General features: G+C 41.0%; 1 protein-coding gene across 1 annotated transcript in view; it reads left to right on the top strand.

Annotated features, from left to right (window-relative positions):
• The window catches only part of MEX3B (mex-3 RNA binding family member B), a 14,395-nt gene extending 2,664 nt beyond the window's left edge, over positions 1-11,731 (top strand). The window contains exon 3 of the mRNA XM_018069488.2: positions 11,535-11,731. Within this exon, the coding sequence (XP_017924977.2) occupies positions 11,535-11,731 (197 nt within the window). The remainder of the gene's footprint in view (positions 1-11,534) is intronic.
• Positions 11,732-19,894: the final 8,163 nt, after the last annotated feature.

The raw sequence follows: 19,894 nt of genomic DNA, 5'->3' as shown, positions 1-19,894 counted from the left end.
ATGCTATAAATAATAACGGGCGACTCCATTCTAGTGCTAGGCTAGTTTTTACACTGTACTTTAATACGAAGCTTCCAAAACTCCCCCCTTTTTTTATAAACAAACAAAACAAAAACCAGAAAAAAAAATTGAAAGTAGAAGATGCTTATGATGATGACAATGGTGTGTGGACTGTTAGTAAAACGTGCTGGTAGTTCTAGGATGCTTATTACAAAATAATTAAATCTATGGGTGGATACTTTTCTGAATGTTCTTGAAAGGGCAAGAAGTTCCTGTGAAAAACCATGATACTGCAGCTTTATCAGACTTTAAAAAAGAAAAAAGAAAAAAAAACCAACAAAACTGTAACATATCTCTTATATATATTAAAAACGTTTAAAGGTTTTAAAGATAAATTGCATTAATACAGATTGAAGTATTTTATTCTTTTTTGACTTGAAAAATTATATTTCATATTGCAAAGATGTTTACAAGTATTTTAATTTAAGTTCAGTGAACTTTTTGTAGCTGGGTTAAATCTTTTTTATTTTAGTATGGCCTTATGGCAAAGAACACTGTATTATTTTAATATCACACAATTGTGAACGGAATTACAAACCATAAAATGTGTAATGCTTTGAACAGTATTCTGTTGGGATGGAGATTTTATAGGTTCAGAAAAAAAATCTTTTAAATCTGCTTCACCCAGCATATTTTCTATTCAGTGATATAAAGCATATTTTATTCTATATTATTACAAAAATGGAAATGTATAAACATATGTCAAAAGGAACTGTTGAAGCTTTCTAACATTTGTATAAATAGAATTCAGTGGAAATTACAAAAATTCTGTTGCACCACTATAGTTTTAGTATTTCTATTTTAATACATTTGTTTACCACTTGTTTATGTATATGTAGGTGACGTTACTTGAGCTTAAATGTACTTTACTGAGCAAAGTTTAAAAACAAAGTATATTTTATTTTATGATAAAGGGCCTTTAACCTCATGGTCAAATACTAATATTATATTTGCTGAGACAAGATTTGAAATTGTATCAAGAGTTTTATTTTTCTGACATTTAAAGTTCTACATAATAAAAGTAAAACTTAAGTAATGGTGCTACTTCATGTTTTTTTAAGTATTTCTATATAAATAAAATAAAATATTACAGAAAAAAAGGTACTTTGTGTGGCGATTTGATTTCATGTACTGAGAGTTTCTTCTGGAATTTTTGTTTCCTGCTTGTACCAGGAAAACACTGGGAGCTTAAACTGTGTCATGCTAATGTTGCTGGAACTCTTCAGATTGTGCTGGCTTCCAGAATAATCCTGCCAGCAATCATACCTTATAACATGTTTTTAAGGAAAAAAAATTATTTATTTTTTTTTTAATATGTGGCATATTGCTGGAGTTTTCCACATCGAAAAATACTATTTATTCACAATTTTTAGTCGTGAAAAATCCTTGGGTTCGTGTGAATTGTTACTTTTAGCAGATAAAGCATTTGTAAGAAACAGAGCTGACAGCTGGCTTAGCTTTGAGAGCTGGAAGCAGAGAGTGGGGGAGGCTCCTTTGCTGCCATGTGCTGGTGCAGGGCTACATCCTGCGGGTCCTGGCTCCGCCATGCCTGGAGGCCTCAGGACCTCATCCCAAACTTGGTGTTTGTAGAGTGGAACAAGGGCTGCAGCAGCCTCCCCGAGTTCCTCGCAGTGCTTCTTGGTATTTGGCAGTTGTGGTTGTGGTAATTGGTGTTGACAAGCTTATTTGAATAAAAAATTTATTGCCATGTGAAGTTGGTTTGCTTTTGATGGTGCCCACAGTGGTGTTGGGGTGAAGGAAGTGCAGCCGCTCTCTGCCTGATGAGCCCAAGGACCCACCAGGCAAACCCCGCAGGACTTGTGCTGCTGAGTGTAGTCAGTGTGTTTGAATGAACTGGCTCTTTGGCTGAAGTGTGTTAGAGCAAATTGCAGAAGGTGCTGCACATCCCTTTAAAATGTTTCTCTTTGCCCTTTTCATTGGGTGAGTGAAAACAACAAAGCAAGCACAAAGTGTGTAGCGTATTTCATATGTTTTACTTTGTGCTTAGCAGTGTATGGCAGAGCTGCTCTCCTCGGATCTCCTTTATGGACTACAGAGCTGCTGGTTGGGTGGGAAGGGGGAGGAGGGAGGATGCGGCAGGGGATGATGGGATCTCTTTGTTTGATTTGATTTGATTTTTACTCCTTTCATTGAACTGTGATTGTGGTATCATCTGATTTACAGAGTTAAAATCCCTCACTGAGTGTTGCACTTGGCTCAGGAATCTTGTCATTTTGGATGGGGGGAAAAAACCCCCCACCCCAGTGCTGTGGAAAAGCTTCCAGAGAGTGGCAGAGGTGTGCTTAAATACATATGTGGTACAGACACTGAAAAAACCCCTTGGCAAAATTGGTCACTTTAAAGGGATCAGGACGTTTAAGTCCATGTGTATATTTTTTTAATGATGAGTGTTTAGGAAATGCACTTAAGATGCATCAATCAATTTCTCATTTCATTGTAAACATCCTGTGCTGTTTTCTGGGAAAAGTTGTGAAAACGGCTATCAATAAAAAGGTGAATTTGATCATCACTTGGCTTGATTTTCAAGCTTAGTGAAATTGAAAGGTAAATAAGATGAACAAAAAGTGAAAACTAAATTCTCCTCCTTTCCCCCCCCCCATAACGTACAATCCTGTATGTCTCCATGGTGTTTGCAGCAGTGTTATGGATGACTGTGAGCAGCCAATGTGCCTCTGGAGACCAACCCCTGTGCAGCAGCTCAGTGAATGCCCCAGCCTGGCCCACTGAGTCTGTCAGTGAAAGCAACTGGCCTCCTCATCCACAGTTGCTTGCAGGAGTTGTTTTCTTTACCAAACTGTGGCTGAAACAAAGGCATTCCCCTCCTGGTCCATGGCTCTGAGTGCCTTTTCAGCCTCTCTACGCTGCTTCGCTCCCTTTGCATGCTCTATGTGTGTGTCGTCTCGAGATGGGAAGATGGGCTGTACTGCCTTAAAAACTGATTGTGTGCGTTCCTCTTTGTGAATTATTTTGTCTACAGAGGGACCAATCTGGATTACTCTTGCTTTGGCATCCAGTGATGCAGTGAGTGCCTTTTGCCCTGCTTTCCAAGCTTGCATGCCCTGTGGTGGTGGCAGAGCCGGTGGGCTCAGCACCACTCACCCACCTGAGGCACCTCAACTGCCCAGAGCCTCCAGCTGCCGACAGGGCAAGTGCATTCCCCCTTCTCTGTTGGAGGACATTTCAGGTTGTACTGGCACTCGTGGTGTCCATTGCATTTGGTCTTATTGCTTGCTGAGTTGTAGTGATGTGGCCTGAACCCAGATCTGCTCCCAGTGGTAGGGTGTAAATCCCTCATTCTTGGCTGGCAGAAACGAGCACATGGGAGCAGGGACAGCATGGGGAAGAACCTGCAGGCTGCCCAAGTGCGCTGCGCCCCAGATTTATGCCACAGGTCAGTCTCTTGGACCGCAGAGGCCATAAATCAGTGCAGAATTTGTCCCAGGGTCGGGGGCCATATGGTGTGTGGGAGCAGGAGAGGGAGAGTGATGCCCACGCCAAAGGAGAATAAAGGCCTGTGTTTGGGGCCGGAATATTTCAAAGCCTGAGAAAGGGGCAAAGTTCAGTTTCTAATTGAGTGCTTTGAAATATATAGATGTATATGGTCAATGTTTATCTTCCAGAACAAAGCTCACTTTGTTTTTCAAATGTTTGTGTGTTGGTGCTGAGAACTGTTCCTGGGGGTCTCCAGCACGAGAGGCTCCTCTGGGGCTGCTGGGGGTGTGGGTGCCCCCGGCGCGTGTCAGCAGCCTGGCCCTGCTGTCCCAGACGCCTACTTGGAGGCATTGGTGAGTATTTGTGGGGTTTCCTGTCTTTGGTAAGGTACTTGTATGGCTCCCAGTGCGTGTACACATCATTATCTCAAACCAGTGTACATTTACATTTGTAAGAATTATTATATACAAAGTCCTGAGCTTAATTATTCCTCTGTCCGTATCTTGTACTCCACAGAATTTGCATAACAATCAGACATCAAAGCCAGAACCCTTTACTGGAAGAAAGGTCTTTCAGCTATATTATTTTAATAAAATAAATTATAATGATCAATTTAATCTAAATTTACTCTTTAGATTTTTTTTTTCCTGCAAATCCATTGAAATGAGAGTTAAAAGCAAACTTTAAATTTAGTAGCAAGAATCTAGTACAATAAGGTATTTAAATTAAATTGCTTTTTGTTTGATATTTTTCGCTCCATTCTGCCAACCCCCTCACCCATCTTTTTTTCTCCATTCTCCTTGTCTTGCCATTTTGGAAGTTGAAATGATGCTTTGCTGTCATTGAAGTGAATGTGGATTCTGCTGCTGAAAGAGCACGCTGGTGAGTATTGCATTTAATTGATCTAGAAATAGTAAAAAGGAATTATTTACCCTGACTGCTTATTTGTGTTTCCTGTAACTCGAGTTGTCTCCCAAGTAGAGATGATTTAATTAGAGAACAAAGACTGTTTTAAGTTTAAAGTAGTTAAGAGATGCTTCAATCTGTATAATCATTTGCATTTCTAGTTTACCTGTTTATGATAGTCTACCTGGCAGATGCCAAAGGGCCCAAGTTTGCAGGTGAATACACACTCTATCCAACGGTGAGTGATGTGGAAAGACACTCATAACTACTCTGTTCTCTTGCTTTGTACTCAGAAAAATATATAGATATATACATAGGTGTGACCATATATTCAGTATGTACTTTTGTATGCAATTAACTGCACAAAGTCCTCCAGAAAAATAAAAAATTAGAAAGTCTTTTTCTTTTCAGTGCATTAATGTTAACAACAACTTGCTGTAATACTACAAAAACTTTTATTGTATTATTTAATATTAAGGATTTTAATGAAGCTTTCACAGTTGGATATGTAAAATAATTACATCTCATCTAATTTCTAACCTTGATTAAAAAGTAAAAAGCTTATTCAGTTTTAATTTTAGTGAATTAGGTGGTATCACGATGTGCTTATATAGTGATGAAGCAGTACCAAAAATATTTAAGCATTTGGTATCTGGATTATTCTTTAATGTTATCTATACATATGTAGCATGTGAAACTCTGACTGTGCCCCAGGTATATACATGCATAAATGGACAATATTGTGAGCACCACGTAGCCCTGATCTTTTAAGATTTGTGCAGTCTTTGTAAATAGCATCTATCATGTGATGTTGAATTTTTTGCCTTAAAGAATATCAGCTGGGTCTGTGGCTACAGAAACCACCAGTATCTGCCCTGGGCTGCATTTTTCTGAGTTTGGTGCTCCATGAAACCAATAGCAGAAGCCCCCCTTGATCAGGATTTAGTTCTCCCCATAAATTAAACTCTGTCAAATAAGGTTTGTTTGCATATAGAAACTTATCCAAGGCACACAGATAGCATTTCTCCCTAATGTGGGTTTGCTGGCTCTTTTTGGCAGGGAATTTTTTCGCCATATCTTTTGTAACAACTTATAGATCTCCACTGGCAAGACGATCATTGAGTAAGAAAACCAGTCAGTTAAATACTTTCATACTAAATGCATCTTGTGCCTTTGCCACAACAAATGTGATTGATTAGCTGTCTTGAGAAATTTATAGCCTTTGATAAGATTGCACCAAGGGAACTGCTTTGTTAGTTTTAAATGGAGAACAAAAAGAGATTTTTGATGTTCCTCGTTACTGGTTTTCCACTTGTGATGGAGATAAAATACAGTAAAGTGTTTTTTCCTCTTACGTACAAGGGCTCTTCTGCCTTTCATACCTGGTAGAGTTGTGTGGCCCACTTTGTATTAGTATGAATGGCAGTTGCCTTGTAAATGTGATGGCCATGAATGGGTGAATAGTCTGTAGTCTCCTATTTTGTCCTTTGTCTTTATGTTTTATTCACTTTTACCCTCTACAAAAGAGCTTTAATTTAGATCTGAGACAACAGTGGCGATGCTCCAGTTCATTATAGATCTAGTGGCAGTTTTATTTCATTTTGATGTTCTTTATATTTTGATGGGTGTACTAAACAGTAGAAGCTATTTTAATCAAAAGAAAATTTCAATGAGAGCATGACCTATAAATAGTGGCTTTGTAAGAGTCACAAAAGTTTCTGTTACACATTTGGAAATTATTTCCACGACTTAACTGCAAAGGGCAAGTAAATCACCCCCTTTTTAAGAGTTAGAAAAAGGAGTGTTTTTCAGGATCTTTAGTTCTGTTACTGAGTCATTGTATCATCTCGGCTAATTAATTTCACCTTTTATATGCTTCAGGATTTCCATCTGTGAATGAACTAATGACACCTACTTACAGCCAGTACTGTGAAGATTAATTAATTGACATTATTGAAGTATCCTGAGGTGGAAGTCCTAATGTAAGTACAAAATATGATTACTGATACTTTCTAATTAATCAGTTCACAGTAGCCACCATGTGGAATCATATTGGTTTAGAGCAAACAAACACTGGATTATATTTGAAATCTCTGGGTTTTTTTTTCAGATTTCTGTTTTTACATGTTATTTAAATCATCTTTTTCAGCAAGTGTAAGAATCTCCCTTCCTCCCTTCCTCTTACAGGGCATGTGGGCTTGACTTAGAAGAAATATGTGATCCTAGTGTTACACGTGTTGTCCTTGCAGGCTTTGTTGCAGATACAGAAAGGCAACTTCAGGTTGCAATTTTCTTACCTCCTCTGGTGTAACATTACTAACACTTTAAATGTGATGCCCTTTTTAAATGGAGATTAAAATGTTAGTGTTATGAAGGAGCGAACAGCACGGATCTAGTAATCCCTGAGCATTGGCTGGATGTTCCTGAACATGGAGAAGGAGGGGAGGAGCAATGTCTTACGTCATGAGGCATCGGGAGGGAATTGATGTTGTGAAATTGTTCATAATTTATACGGATAATAAGATCCATTCTTACTCCTCGTGGCTGGGATGCTGTTTGCACAATGATATGCCTACAACTGTGCAAATCTTAGACCACGTGTTTAAAAATGGCAAGAATAGCTGGAAACAGTGGAATTTGTCTGTACCTAACTTTTTGTAGTTTTGAGTACACAGTTGACAAAAAAGGTGAATGTAGTTGCTGTCTGTACTGCTTTCCAGAGACCAGTCACATTACTAAATGACTTGATCCACCTTTAGTTTGAAATAGAAGTCATAAGATATTTTCTGGAATTATTTGCAACTGTTGCACAAATGCAGACAGGGAGGTTTAAAGTTTCACAAGCATTCATATTTCTTTCTCCTTATGTCATTTCTTTAAAAAAAAAGTCAATCACGTGCAATTATGAAACTGCTTTGCGTCTGACACAGATGAAGATGTTTTCAGGCCACAAAAATGTAACTTTCTATGAGTAATTTAAATTAAAAACCCACTCCGGCAGAACATGTCCTCAATCTTTGGAGTCACATGGTTCTTGGAAAGCTCTTTCTTGGCTGTGCAGGAGGTCACTCTTTTAAGGAGAGAGTCTGTGCACCAACGTGCAGTGCTGCTAATGAGAGGAATTTCACACTTCTCCCCCCGACACAAGCTCTGTGTTCATCCTGCCAGCTGCTGCCTCTGAAGAACTTGGTATTAGATGTTATAATGAGTGCTGGGCTTTCACCAAACCAGTGCAGCAACATGCTGTAGCTTTAGCTGCAGAGGTGGCTTCTAGAAGGTAGGGTCACCCACTCTGCAAAAATAAAAAGTATTTAAAAGTGGGGTCTCCTATTTGTCTCCGGGAACATCTCTGCTCTATGGCTGTCCTTCCTTTCCCCAATGGCGATTTTCAAGCCAAACATGCCTTTCATCATCGCTCTGGCTTAGCAGCAAAGTTGCCTGTTGATAATAGCAGACTTTACTTCTTCCCCAGCTAACTGGTAGTCAGGCAGCCAAAGAATGGCCTATCCAAAATTAGGATATGCTCAATGTACCATCCGCTGGTGTTGTTCCCATCAGCCTAATTACATGACTTTTGGGTCAGACAATGTCTCATTGTGTGGCCCTTGGCAGCTACAGGACGCCTGATGCTGCATGAATGTCTAATGTGGAGTTTGATGGCTATGACTGAGGCTGCAGTTCCACACTGGAATTGAAAACATCCGTGTAGTTTCCATAGAAAACCAGGTCAATGGTGCTTCCATAAACCACTGGCCCCAGGGAAAGCTGTTGGTTGCCTGTTGCCTGTACAAATCCATGCAGGGTGAGCAGTTTATGGTGCATTTCTCTTTCAGGTAAATGACAATTAATGAGTCAGATTGATTTAGCCTTTATTGACTTGTTTCAGAATCCTAATTTATGGCAAGAACCATCCCTTATCAATTTATCTCTCTCTTTTCTTCTGTTTTGTGCATTTAAGAACACTTGTGAGGTATCTTATGAACACTGCAAGCATAATGAATGTGGCTTTGTATTGGTAGGTTAAAAAAATCTTTTTATGTTGTCTTTGACTGCAAAAATTTTTGGTAGAACTACCCTATCTTTACAGTGCTTCCTGTAAAAATCTGCCTTTTTTACAGGCAAAAAAGAGGTATGAATGTAAAAGGCAATTCATTGTAGATGAAGGCTGTAATATGCTTGTTCATTTCAAAGGAGGATGTATAACTAATTACATTTTAATTGAATCTCTAACGTCAACAGCTGTTTTTAAGGGATCTTTTTAAGCTACATTTATTTTTAGTATTGTTTAAGATCATCTTTCTTTGCACGCATCTCCCTTCATGCATTATTGCCCTTTAAAAAGTTTTTCCTCTTTTAAAGTATCAACAAAAGCTAGCATATATTAAAGACTAAGATGGTAAAATTTGGTTTTAAGATGCTGGGTATGACTTTTCTATGTAGAGAGGAAAAAAATATGACACCACCAAAATGTCCTTTGTTCTCTTTTTCTCCCAGAAGTAAAAGGTTCCAGTTCCAGACCAAACTGCCAAGGCCAGTTCTCATCTGCCGGTGGTTTATGTTGGCTGGCCGTTATCAATTCTTCTTCAAGGCAGCTGCTAATTACAGTAACAGCACAACTATCTCTTCAGACTGAGTGAGCCACACTAATTTAGTCCTTCCCCCACTAAATTAACAACAGCATCAGTGAATCTAACTGCTTTTCATATGAAAAAACATATCCATACTTGGGCTTGGTTCTGCTGATTTTCCCGGAATTTGTGTGAGCCCATAAAGCTTCAGGTGTCATTGTGGCTTCTTAGTGTTCTTGGTTTTTAATTTCCAGCCTGGATCACCCAGAAGCAGGGGTGAAGGAAAAAGACTTTGCTCAGCCTGTAGAAACTTGGAAACTCTTCCATGGGAACCACCAGTTCCTGCTGTCTCCCAGCACTGGGATGAGCTCTGTGTCAGCATTAGGGTCAGAGCCACACCGGTGAGCTCAGTCCTTGGCCTGGCAAGTTCCAGCTCTGTTGCTCACTGTCTCTGCTCCAAGGGGACACAGCTGTCCCCACTCCACTTCACTGCCACCAGAGCAGCTGCACTGTGCCTGTGGAGGAAGGAGCTGAGTGCTCACTGCAGAGCAGCTCCCCACAGCCCGGTTCAGTCCCCCCGGCACCCTGTAGGCATGGCTGTGGTACTGCTGTGCCTGTCTCATCCATGGTAAAATCCCTTAGGGGCATCTCCCAGCCCTGTGAAGCAGTGAAACCCACCCTCTGCTCTGATCAGAGGGTTTGGTTCATGTCACGGTGTGTTTGCAGGAAGCCTGTGTCTTGCTGATCACAAACTGTTCTTTCCCTACACTTGCTGGGATTCCTGCAGCTATAGGATTAACCCAGAGAAAAGATACCCTCTGTGATCTCCTCTGCCCCCCCATCACCTCTCCTCTTGCTGAACTGGATGTTTTTGCATGATTCAGAGTCTTGAGCACTCCAGAAATGGAGGAAATTATTTGAGAGGTGATTGCTGTATTGCCGTGCAGGAATATGTAGCTGATATTGGTTTACTATTTTCTGTATAATTCTGTAATTATTTTGTAATTCTGTAAATTCTGCTCTAATTTTCTGTAAACATCAAAGCCCAATAATCATGAGAGCCCTGTGTTGGTTTTGGAAGGTAGTTCCATTGGGGATTGGAATAGTAGTGTAGTTGCTAAAATTGCATAAACAATAAATAAGAATTCATTATCTCTCGCAGAAAACTAGCCAGTAGGTTCAGAAAGACTTGACATCTGAGGCTAAGGTAATAATGGATGTAGTGGCAGTAAAATAATGGCAAATCACAAAAATGAGTGAATCTTCTAGTTAACACCTGCAAATGCACAGTAATTATGTTTTCAGTGGGAAATGGAGCTTTGTGAGACCAGTGATTTGCAAGAGCAGAGTTGGCTCCTTGTATTTTAGTGTTAAATTTTTCTTCTCTCCTTATAAGTGGACTGCATCTAATTTTGATTACATTAGGCAAGTGTAAATCACAGTTAACACTGGTGACATCACTATAATTGCAAAGTATCTGGAATCAGTGTATTTGAGAGAAAATCAGACCTGTTTGGTCAGATTCCTCAGAGGGGGAGTCTCTGAAAGCAGAGCAAATTCACATGAGTGATAGAAACTATCCCTATCCCAACACTGCTGTAAATGAAAGCAGAATCTGACTAGTTTAGTGCCATGGCTGGAATAGGATTTTTGATGGAGCATGCAACAGCTCTTGCAACAAAAATATCTTTTATTTTAATAGTGCAAAGCAGTCAGAAACACTGAAATATATGGTGTTCCTTCAGTGTGGTGAAGGACACTCTGATGTCCACTTCTGATGGATGGGTCAGCCATTCCTGGAGCAGCTCAAACCATTTTAATGAACTGATGGGGTAACTGAGACTAAAAATAATCCTTGGGGAGCTTGATTTAGCTATTAAATAGGGAATTAGTCTTGGCTTGCTGTATTAGGGTGCTGTGAAGATAAGCTGACTGCCACTAAAACATGCTTAAAATTCTGGATTGGAGAGCACAATAGAAATGTGAAGCATCTCGTTATGTTAGATGCTGTGAAATTTGCACTGTGGTTTATCCCTAGCATTTATCAATAATTTCTCTGTACCGGGGCAGAGAAACAGATTCAGTAAGAAACATACCACAGTTGGGCTGACAGAGCCTGCAGTGAAACAGCATTTTGATTTGTTAGGCTCTCAGAACTTTGCTTAATGTGTTTCTACTTCTTTGTATTAGGGCTGATTGAATCACATAAAACTGAATTCCAGGAGCTGAATAGCTACACGGCATTGTATTAGGAGACGTACCCATCACTCCAGGATTGCTTTCCTGGTGTCAACAACACGTGGTGCATGCCAACAGCCACTCTGTATCAGGGATGCTCTTCTGTGTCTGGGAAACTGCACTATAGTTTGTGCAAGATAAGCATGTCTTGCATGCTGGCTAATTGAAAAGTTGTGTAACTTGTCTGGTGTAATTTTCAATAATATTTACCAGTGGATTCCATATATTGACTTTTAGACCTACTGTCATGTTGGATTACTGTCAGATAATAATTGCAATTTTTAAATTTGTTTTTGTGTGTTTTCGCAGGTAACACTTGTTTAGCAGAGAGGCATGCAGAAAAGTCCTGCATGGTGTTTTATCCAGCCTCTCTCCTACCTTTTGCCTCAGCGGTCACAATCATGTACAGACAAGCTGCAGCAGATGAATTGTGCAGAGAGATGGTGAGGATTTGCCCCGATGCATTGAAACACTCAGAGTATGAGAAGTCATGCCAAGCTGTCTGAGCCAGCCTGTGCCTTCTTTCTGACCTCAGTGGATCTAGACTTTTTCTGCCATGTACATTTGCTGACTGACAGCAAGGAAATGTTTGGTTGCCTGTGCGCTCACACACGTGAGGCTTCACGGAGCAGGTGTGTTTGCTCTGTGGGGCTGATAATTTGGGAATATGTGTTGTCTCCATCAGAAACACGCTTTTCCTGCTGTGAGGGCTGTTCAGGTTATCTGTGTATAATACCATGAGCTGGAAGAGAAAGGGAATTTGCGCCCTTTGAAGAAACTCCTCCAGATTCTCTTCTGTCTCTCTTCAGTGTGATACACTACTATTTACATTCTTTATTATCTCTTTTCCCCAGCTCTTGCTCCAATCTTTCAGGCAGTTAAGAGTCTGGCTTTAGGCTTGCTGGGGGATGCAGATTTTCATTTCAACATGTTACTGGATTTTTTGGTTCTGGAGCAGAAATCAGCCTGTCTCGCAGCAGCTCCTTTTTGCATTAGACCCTGCCAGGTCTCTCCTGCACTGATGCACTGATTAAAAGCTTAGTTATTTATTCATTTCCTCTTCACTATCTTTAGGTATATGCCTGGACTTAGGAATGATCAGTCATGTTTTTTTCATCTTGCCTCGCTCTTTTTGTTCTCCTATACAGGATGGGAAACCATGGTGTAGGTACCCCTGGAAAACAGTGTTTTTGACCCATTTATCTGTACAAATTATCTTTCTGGATTATCTTTTCTGATTTTCTGGTTAAAACAGGCTAAGATTGAAGACTCCATGCCCTTCTTTTTTTCCTTACTGACTCACAAAAATATAGCAGAACTTTTCCATTTGCAGACCTGACAAGCAGCTACCTGACTGTGTGGAACACTTGCAGGCACAAAGTGAGAAGCGGAGGTTGGGGAAGAGAACTGGGTGGAATAAAACTTTTGAATCCAGATGTTCCAGTCACACAGGGAGATGTGTTTTGTTTCTGAGAAATGAGCATTTGCAATCACTGAGATAATCTGCTGGTACCTATCTAGACAGGTGCTGCTAAACCTCCTAAATTCAAATAGTTTAATTTTGAAGGAAAACCTACTGGTACAAACCAGTCTGAAGACACCTTTCTGCATGCAAATGGGAAAGGGGAGGGCCTTATTTAGAAGCACAAATGTAACAGACAGATCAAAATGGGGGAAAGTGAAGATATATTGGAAAAGCAACACAGAGGGAAGAGCCAAGTGTCAAGTAAAGAGCCTTTTTTGGAGAATTTGCAGTGTTATGGCTGCACTGAGGACCACTAGCACTGCTCTCTAAAAGCTACTTGGTTATTGGAAACGAAGGGGAAATTCCCTGTCAGATCAATTGGTGCTTTAGATGGCACTTTCCATGTTGTAAATTTAATTTGCCTTTTTTTTTTTTAGCATAAAATTTGATTAAACTCCAGGCAATTCCTTAGAATTTGAAGAGAACATATGCAAGACAGCACTGGGACATGGTATGTTTTCACAGGTGTTGTGATCATTAATGAGGGGCTGCTCATGATGCAGGTTATCACCTGGTGATATAAATATGATTTGAATCAAGACGCACGGCGCAATCACACTTCTGTCAAATTAGCCAGGATGAATGATGCAAAGTTGATGCAGCTTTGTTTTCAGATTAGCTTTATGCCTGCTGTGGGAGGACAGCTGACAGTGAGCCAGGCAAGGTTAGCAGCTGATCTGGTGTAAAGTCTTCAGTGCAGAGTCACCCCATTAAAAATGTTAAAAGAAGTATGCAAAGTGAATTTGGTTGACCCAGTGCTTTCCATCCAGTGGTTACAACATTGTGTAATACCATAAAAGCAGATTTAGCTTCTCTTTAGGTCACCAGCAGAGCTCCCTGAGGTTCAGTTTTCCTGGACCTAATCAGGGGCTTGGGCAACCCCAGTCTGAGCTCAGCATGTCGAGGGGCAGCCTGGCAGGTGCAGTGTGGGATGAGGACTGGTTGTGGCTATGTGTGGAGAGCCCCAAATTGCACTTGTACATGAATTGTGGAGAAGCAGTTGGTTTGGGGTTGATGTTTTTTCTAGGTAAGTGTATGCAAGTTATAATTCTGAAAAGATACCTGTTTCCAGTACAAGCTAGAGAAGAATGAGCTCCCCTGAAATGGCAGGATTTTTGTTAAAGATAGTTGCATTCCCTGGAGCCAGCTGTTAAAATCTCTGCTGATTTCCAAATGGGCATTAAAGGCTTTCTCCACCCAGCTCTGTCTCACCTCTGTGCCTCCTCCCTGCATCCTCTGGCTCCAAAAGAAGCCCAGAGCTGAGGGAATGGATATCCCATGTGTGATCACTGAGCCCAGCACGTTACTGTTCATTCTCTCAAAAATGAAAAGTCATTAAAAGTAAAGATGATGGATAAGTGGTGTTTAATCAAGAACTGTCTTTAAGTGGGTTCAATTGTGAAGTAGCAAAGGGTTAGAGAGGCTAATTTCCTTATAATAAATGGGTCCGCTTAAATTTGGTCATCAGAAAAGGGTAATCCATGTGTTGTGGAATAAGGAAACATCACTGCTAAAGAAGCAGAGCATTGATTTCCAGTGGTCTTCCCCAATTTTAATATTTGTGTAAGGAGGGGTAGGTCTCCTTTCTACATGAAAGACAATCTGGAACAAATAGAGAAGTTAGAGATACTGGTGCAGTTTTGTAGCCCCCTTGAGTGTGGCCTTGATGCCACATTTCTGTGTGGTTTCTCCCCTCAGTGCTCGGTCAGTCAGGATCTGTGATCACCCACTGCTGCACAGCAGGCTGGTGGAGCCAGGGGGAAAGGGGCTGCTCTGGAATTGCACCCGAGGTACTTTTCATGTTGTTTATGCTTATTACTGATGGGAGTAAGTGAAGAGGCTTCACAATCTTCTGTTGCTGCAGCTTCGGTCAAATGGTTCCGTATGTGACTGTGTTAAAAGTTATTTAACATGAGGTTTGGGGCTTCCCCCCCCCAAAAAAAAAAAAAGCAGTGGCTGCAAGAGAAATTTCTCCTTAACAGTTTCTCCAAGGAGAAATGTCACATGTCTGCTCTTGTTCAAATCTATAAAGAAAAGGGGAAATTGCAGCCAAGGAGGCTCCTGCTTGGAGGTATCAGTCTTTTCTCTTGGTTAGCTGAGGGCTGGAGAGGACTCTTGGTGACTGCCTTCTCTTTCATCTTCTTCATGTCACAAGAAACAACTGCTGGGCAAGGCATTGGTAGAGGACATCTCAGCCATGTGTTTTCTCAGTACAGGGTGGTGTTGACTTCCAAGTTGTCTTTTTCGCCCAGAACAATGCAGTAACCATTGGTGACAATAACTGAGCTGTATATAGAAGCCAGCTCCTTCCACCTGTCTGCTGAGGAGTATCTTGCTCCAGAGGAGCTGTTCTGACTGTCCTGGGAGTCTACATGACATCAGTGAAGTTTTCAGCCATACTGGATGAAAATAATTCTGTCAGAGCTTATTAGGCTTGCCTATTAATCTAGAGATGAGCTTTTGAACTGATGTTTAAACCTCATTTTCTGCCCTCTTTGAAATGGAAGGAAGTCACCCAAGTAAGAGATTGGAATTGATTCAGTTGTGTTTTCATTTTCTTTGTGATAAATGTAACTTTCCCTTTCCCTCTCTGGAGAATGCATGCCCCTCCTCCCACTGGAGTGGATCAGCACTGGCATCTGTGCAAACCTTCTTGCTCGGGTTTCCCTACTGGGAGTTTTCCACCCTTGCTGCCCACACTGGCTCTCTAGAAACCACCTTTCCTTCAAAATCCCTCAATTAACTGTGAATGGTGCCAGGAAAGAGCCTGACCCCATTATACTTTTTCTGTGCCAAACCTGGTTGCTGGCAGAGGAACTCTCCAGATGGTTCAGCTTTTGCCACTTTTCCTGTTCTTCCCAGATAAGCTGACTGACCCGGGAGTCCACTTGGCCGTGGAACAATTTAAGCTGTACGTAGTCACATGAGAAAAATAAAAGTGAAAAGCCAGTAAAAGTGTGGTTTCTGGGCCAGGCATTAACTGGGCTGTGGCAGAGCTGTTTTCTGGTCCCAGATCTGCTACAACCATCATCTGTAATTTTAGGCAGGTCCGTTAAAGCCTCCGTGTCTGCCTTTCTGGTTTGGTCAAATGGAGGGAGCAGTGCTCCTTCTCGGTCTGATGGCTGTGCTTTCTGTCACCCATCCTTTGAGGCAGGGCTTCTCTTTGTTTAGGGGTTACCCAGCATGACGGTGAGCTGATCTTGCTTGAGGTCTGTGCAATCTCCAGTAATAGTAACACAGACAATCAGTTAACTGACTCAGAAACAAGTATTCAAACAATATGCCTGTGAGCTTTCTCTCTTCATTGGATTTTATTATGATGTGTTCTTGTTTGATTTACTTCATACCTCTAGGAATATTTATTTAGTTTATTTATGACATTATGGTATTCTTAGAAAATCAGCACAAGGTTCTGAGTGGTCAGAAGGATAATTCCTTTATTCTTGTTGCTTCTCATGTAATAATCATAGCCTTTACAAATACCTACTTCAGGCACTGAATGTATTAAAATTCTTGCATAGTTTTTCCTCTCTCAGACATGATGAAATACCTGCCCCTGGCTGGCTGGATTTGGACCCTCTGCTTGGGCTGTGACAGCCACATTACTCCACACTCAATGCCACTGTGACTGCCAGAGTTCCAGCACGAATAAGAGAACCTGGTTAACAGCAATAGTATGCACTTTATTTTTCCCTTTCAGAGGTTATATCTGGTGACTGTGTGACTGGAACAATGAGACTAACCTCAGTTTTACAGTAACAAAGCAGCTATGAGCTTTCTGGGTAAAGTATATTTGACTGACATACAAGTAGCTGTAGCTTCGCTGCACAATGGAGAAAATGATTTCATTTAACAGCTTTCTGTGCCAAGAAAGAAATAAAACAGTTCTGAGAATGTTGAAGATTTTTTTCCTGTTTTAATTTTAAACCTAAAAGAAAAAGCTGTTGCCATATAAGTCCAAGTCAATGGAATATATAAATCTTTAAAAAGGTTTCATAAAGTAATAATGACTTTAGTATATGTACCAAATGAGATTAAAGAGCTACATTTGGTTCTAATACAGAGTTTCACATTCAAAAGGACCATCAGTTTCCTGTTTAAAATCTACTTATATTGAACCAAATGGAGTTCAAACATAATGCCATTGTATTTCAGACATTTATCTTAATTTAAAACAGCTGAAAAACATTAATAAAATAGCAAGGAGATGTGGAGGTATAGGCATTTCTCCCTTCCTCTTCTGCTTTTTAAAATAATGAACTCAGATATAACATGCCCCTCCTTACACTGTTCTACCTGTCTGCAAAGGACAAGGAGCACAGTGTCAGCCCCTTGGAACTGTAGCACTAACAGTCCTTTGGAAGGGGTGAAGAACTTGACTGAAACTTGCTTCACCAAGTGTCCATTTCTGAATGGGGGGGTTAACCAATGATTTATTGAGGCAGTTTTTACCTTGAGCATCTTCAGGAAGCATTTGCAGTACAAGCACACCAAGCTGAAACTCAGCAGCCTGAACTGTCCCACCTTATGGCTTTGATCCCAGTCTCCTCCTTTCCATTGAAAATTCTCCCTCTACCATCACTGTCTTTAAGCACCTAACATCACAAATCATACCACAGTGCATTTTACGTGTCCTTTGTGTGAATTTCACCTTCTCTGTTGCAGTTCCACAGAGGATTGCTAACTCTGCCAGTTGAGCTGTTCAGAATTATTCAACGTCTTGAAGTCCTGAATTATTGCCAATAAAAATCAAAGCTGATTTCTGTTTTCCTATTTAGAATGTTGTCTCCCAGGAGGAGACAGTGAGTGAAGAAAATGAATGATAAGGGCAGGAGAGGTCAGGTTTAGCATATATGCTTGAAAGGTGCTGGGGGGGCTGGGTCAGTCTTGTGCCAGGTGCTGTACAAACACAAAGAGGAGCCCAGTCTTGCTTTTGAAGGTCTGTAACATAAGTAAGCTTTACAATAGTTTTCCAGTGAGTTTTCACAGTAGAATAAATTACCTCAAAACCCCTTCAGAATTATAAAGGAATCTTCTAGTTTGATGTTCCACTTATGTGGGAACACCTTTTCCCCAAAGACGCCCGATATCCCACCAATCAACATATCTGTCTAATGGAATAATGTGAGAATGTAGCTTTTATTATCAGGCTCTTCCCAGGGAACCTGAGGTACTTTGTAGTGCTATATTCTTTGCAGTTCTCAGAATCATGTGCATTAAAGGTTGCTTAACAGCTGGTGAGTCACACAGTTTGTTCTTTGAGCTCGAATGCTCCATTAGGACACATCCACTAGAGGTATTTTAACCTTTGAAAAAATCAATACAAGTGGCTTAAGCATTCTAGGTTTTAAGAAAAAAACATACATCCCCAAAACAACAAAATAGAAGATTCTAAATAACAACAAACTGCCTGTATGGTGTTTAATATATGAAACTCTGTTCTGGTGGGTGTGTCTTAGGGGTGTAGCATTTGCTAGAGAGCAGCAGTTCTCTAAAAAAGTCACTGTCCTTGGGCACCAGACAAAGCTGAGTCTGGAGAAAGTAAAATGTTTTCTGAGTTAAAAAAATCTCTAGGTAATTTTCTCAGCATTGCATGGGGGGACAGACATAGCACTTGGAAGAGTACTCCCTAATTTCACTGGGGAGTTGGTCCTTTCCTTAAACCATAAACTGTATTTACTGCAGATAATTGCAAATATGGCTTATGTGTACCAATCCACAGTGCTTGACTAAGTAGTCAGAATGAGAGAGGAATTCTGTGGGCAGCATGTATTTCCCTCTAGTTTAAATGTACCCAATGTTAAATGAGTTGAACTAGTCCTGCTTTAGCCAAACTTCTTGAGGAAATGAAGTATATGCTCCCACTTTGCTGGTCAGTGCCAGGACTTCTCCTCTGTGATATAACTTGATGGAGAAACCCTGATTTGAATCAAATTTGACTGTGAGATGAAGGGCTGAAGGATATTGCAGTCCTCCAGATTTCATAAGAAGAAGCAGTCCAGCAGAGGGAAAACAAATCAGTGCTCCCTTTAGGGAAAATCCTGCAGAGTTTGGTCAGTTGCATTATTAGACACCTGAGAATCCAACCCTCTGCCACGCACACACACGACATAACTGAAGAAAACCAGATTTCTGAAGTGCAGCCTGTGGAATGATTCCTTTGCATAAAAAGGCAAAGTGGTTTGATTTTTCTCTTACGCTATAACCTCAGTGATTTTATTCCTCATTGTCTCCTTGGGATAACTAATCTGGCTCTATAATCACCAGCCCCATGTCATAACTCCTGGGTTGCCTCTGCTCTGGGCTCTTCAGCATCAATTTTGTCCTCAGCATGAGGCGGAGAGGTCTCGCAATGCCTTCTACCCTCTGAGCCAGCTGGCTTGGGATGCGGCCACAGCTTTTCTCCTTGTGTGTGGCTGAGGGACACGTTGGTGGCAGGGCTGGCTGGGAGCAGCTTTGGGTCACCACCCCATGCTGTGGGCAGCATCTAAGCCAGCAGGGAAACCCTGGCCAGACCAAGGTGGGTTCTGGATCCTGCCGAAGCCTCTGGATGGTGAGCAGAGGCAATGACAGCCCAGTCTGAGGCAGAGACAAGCTGCCTCTTTTTAGGATATGGTCCAAAGCTGCCAGTCAGGCTCAGTGTCACAGGTCTTAGGTGGGGCACAGGGTATCTGTCTTTGCTCAGGGTGGAGCCTGGATCTGGTGGGAGATGAGCCATTTGGCTGTGCTGGAGGATGGGCTGTGCTGACCTCCCCGCGATGGTGCGTGTGACTGTGACACACTGCTGAAATCAGAGAGGACTGCTGTGAGGCAGAGCACAGGGACAGGAACACTCCTCTGTATGAGGAGAATTTTCTGGTACTTAATGCCATGAGAATGTCAGAAGAGTTAATGGCAGATGTGGTTGTGAAAATGTTCTGTATTTTTAGACAACCTTTAATTAAGACACTCTGTATGTAGCAGCGACCAAATAATATGCTGCCACTTGAAAGCTGTCAGGAGGGAAAAGTGTACAAAGCTTCTAGATGCAACCCTCCTTATTTTTATCTGAAAGTGAATTAGGAAACCTTTCCAGTAACAATAACTGTCCTTTCACGTGAAATGATTTATTTAATGCATACTGTAAATACTTTGGACATCTATA

The sequence above is a fragment of the Manacus vitellinus genome, unplaced genomic scaffold (assembly GCF_001715985.3).
Source record: "Manacus vitellinus isolate BGI_N305 unplaced genomic scaffold, ASM171598v3 scaffold_16_pilon, whole genome shotgun sequence".
Taxonomy (NCBI): domain Eukaryota; kingdom Metazoa; phylum Chordata; class Aves; order Passeriformes; family Pipridae; genus Manacus; species Manacus vitellinus.
This window is presented reverse-complemented; position numbering and strand designations above follow the sequence as displayed.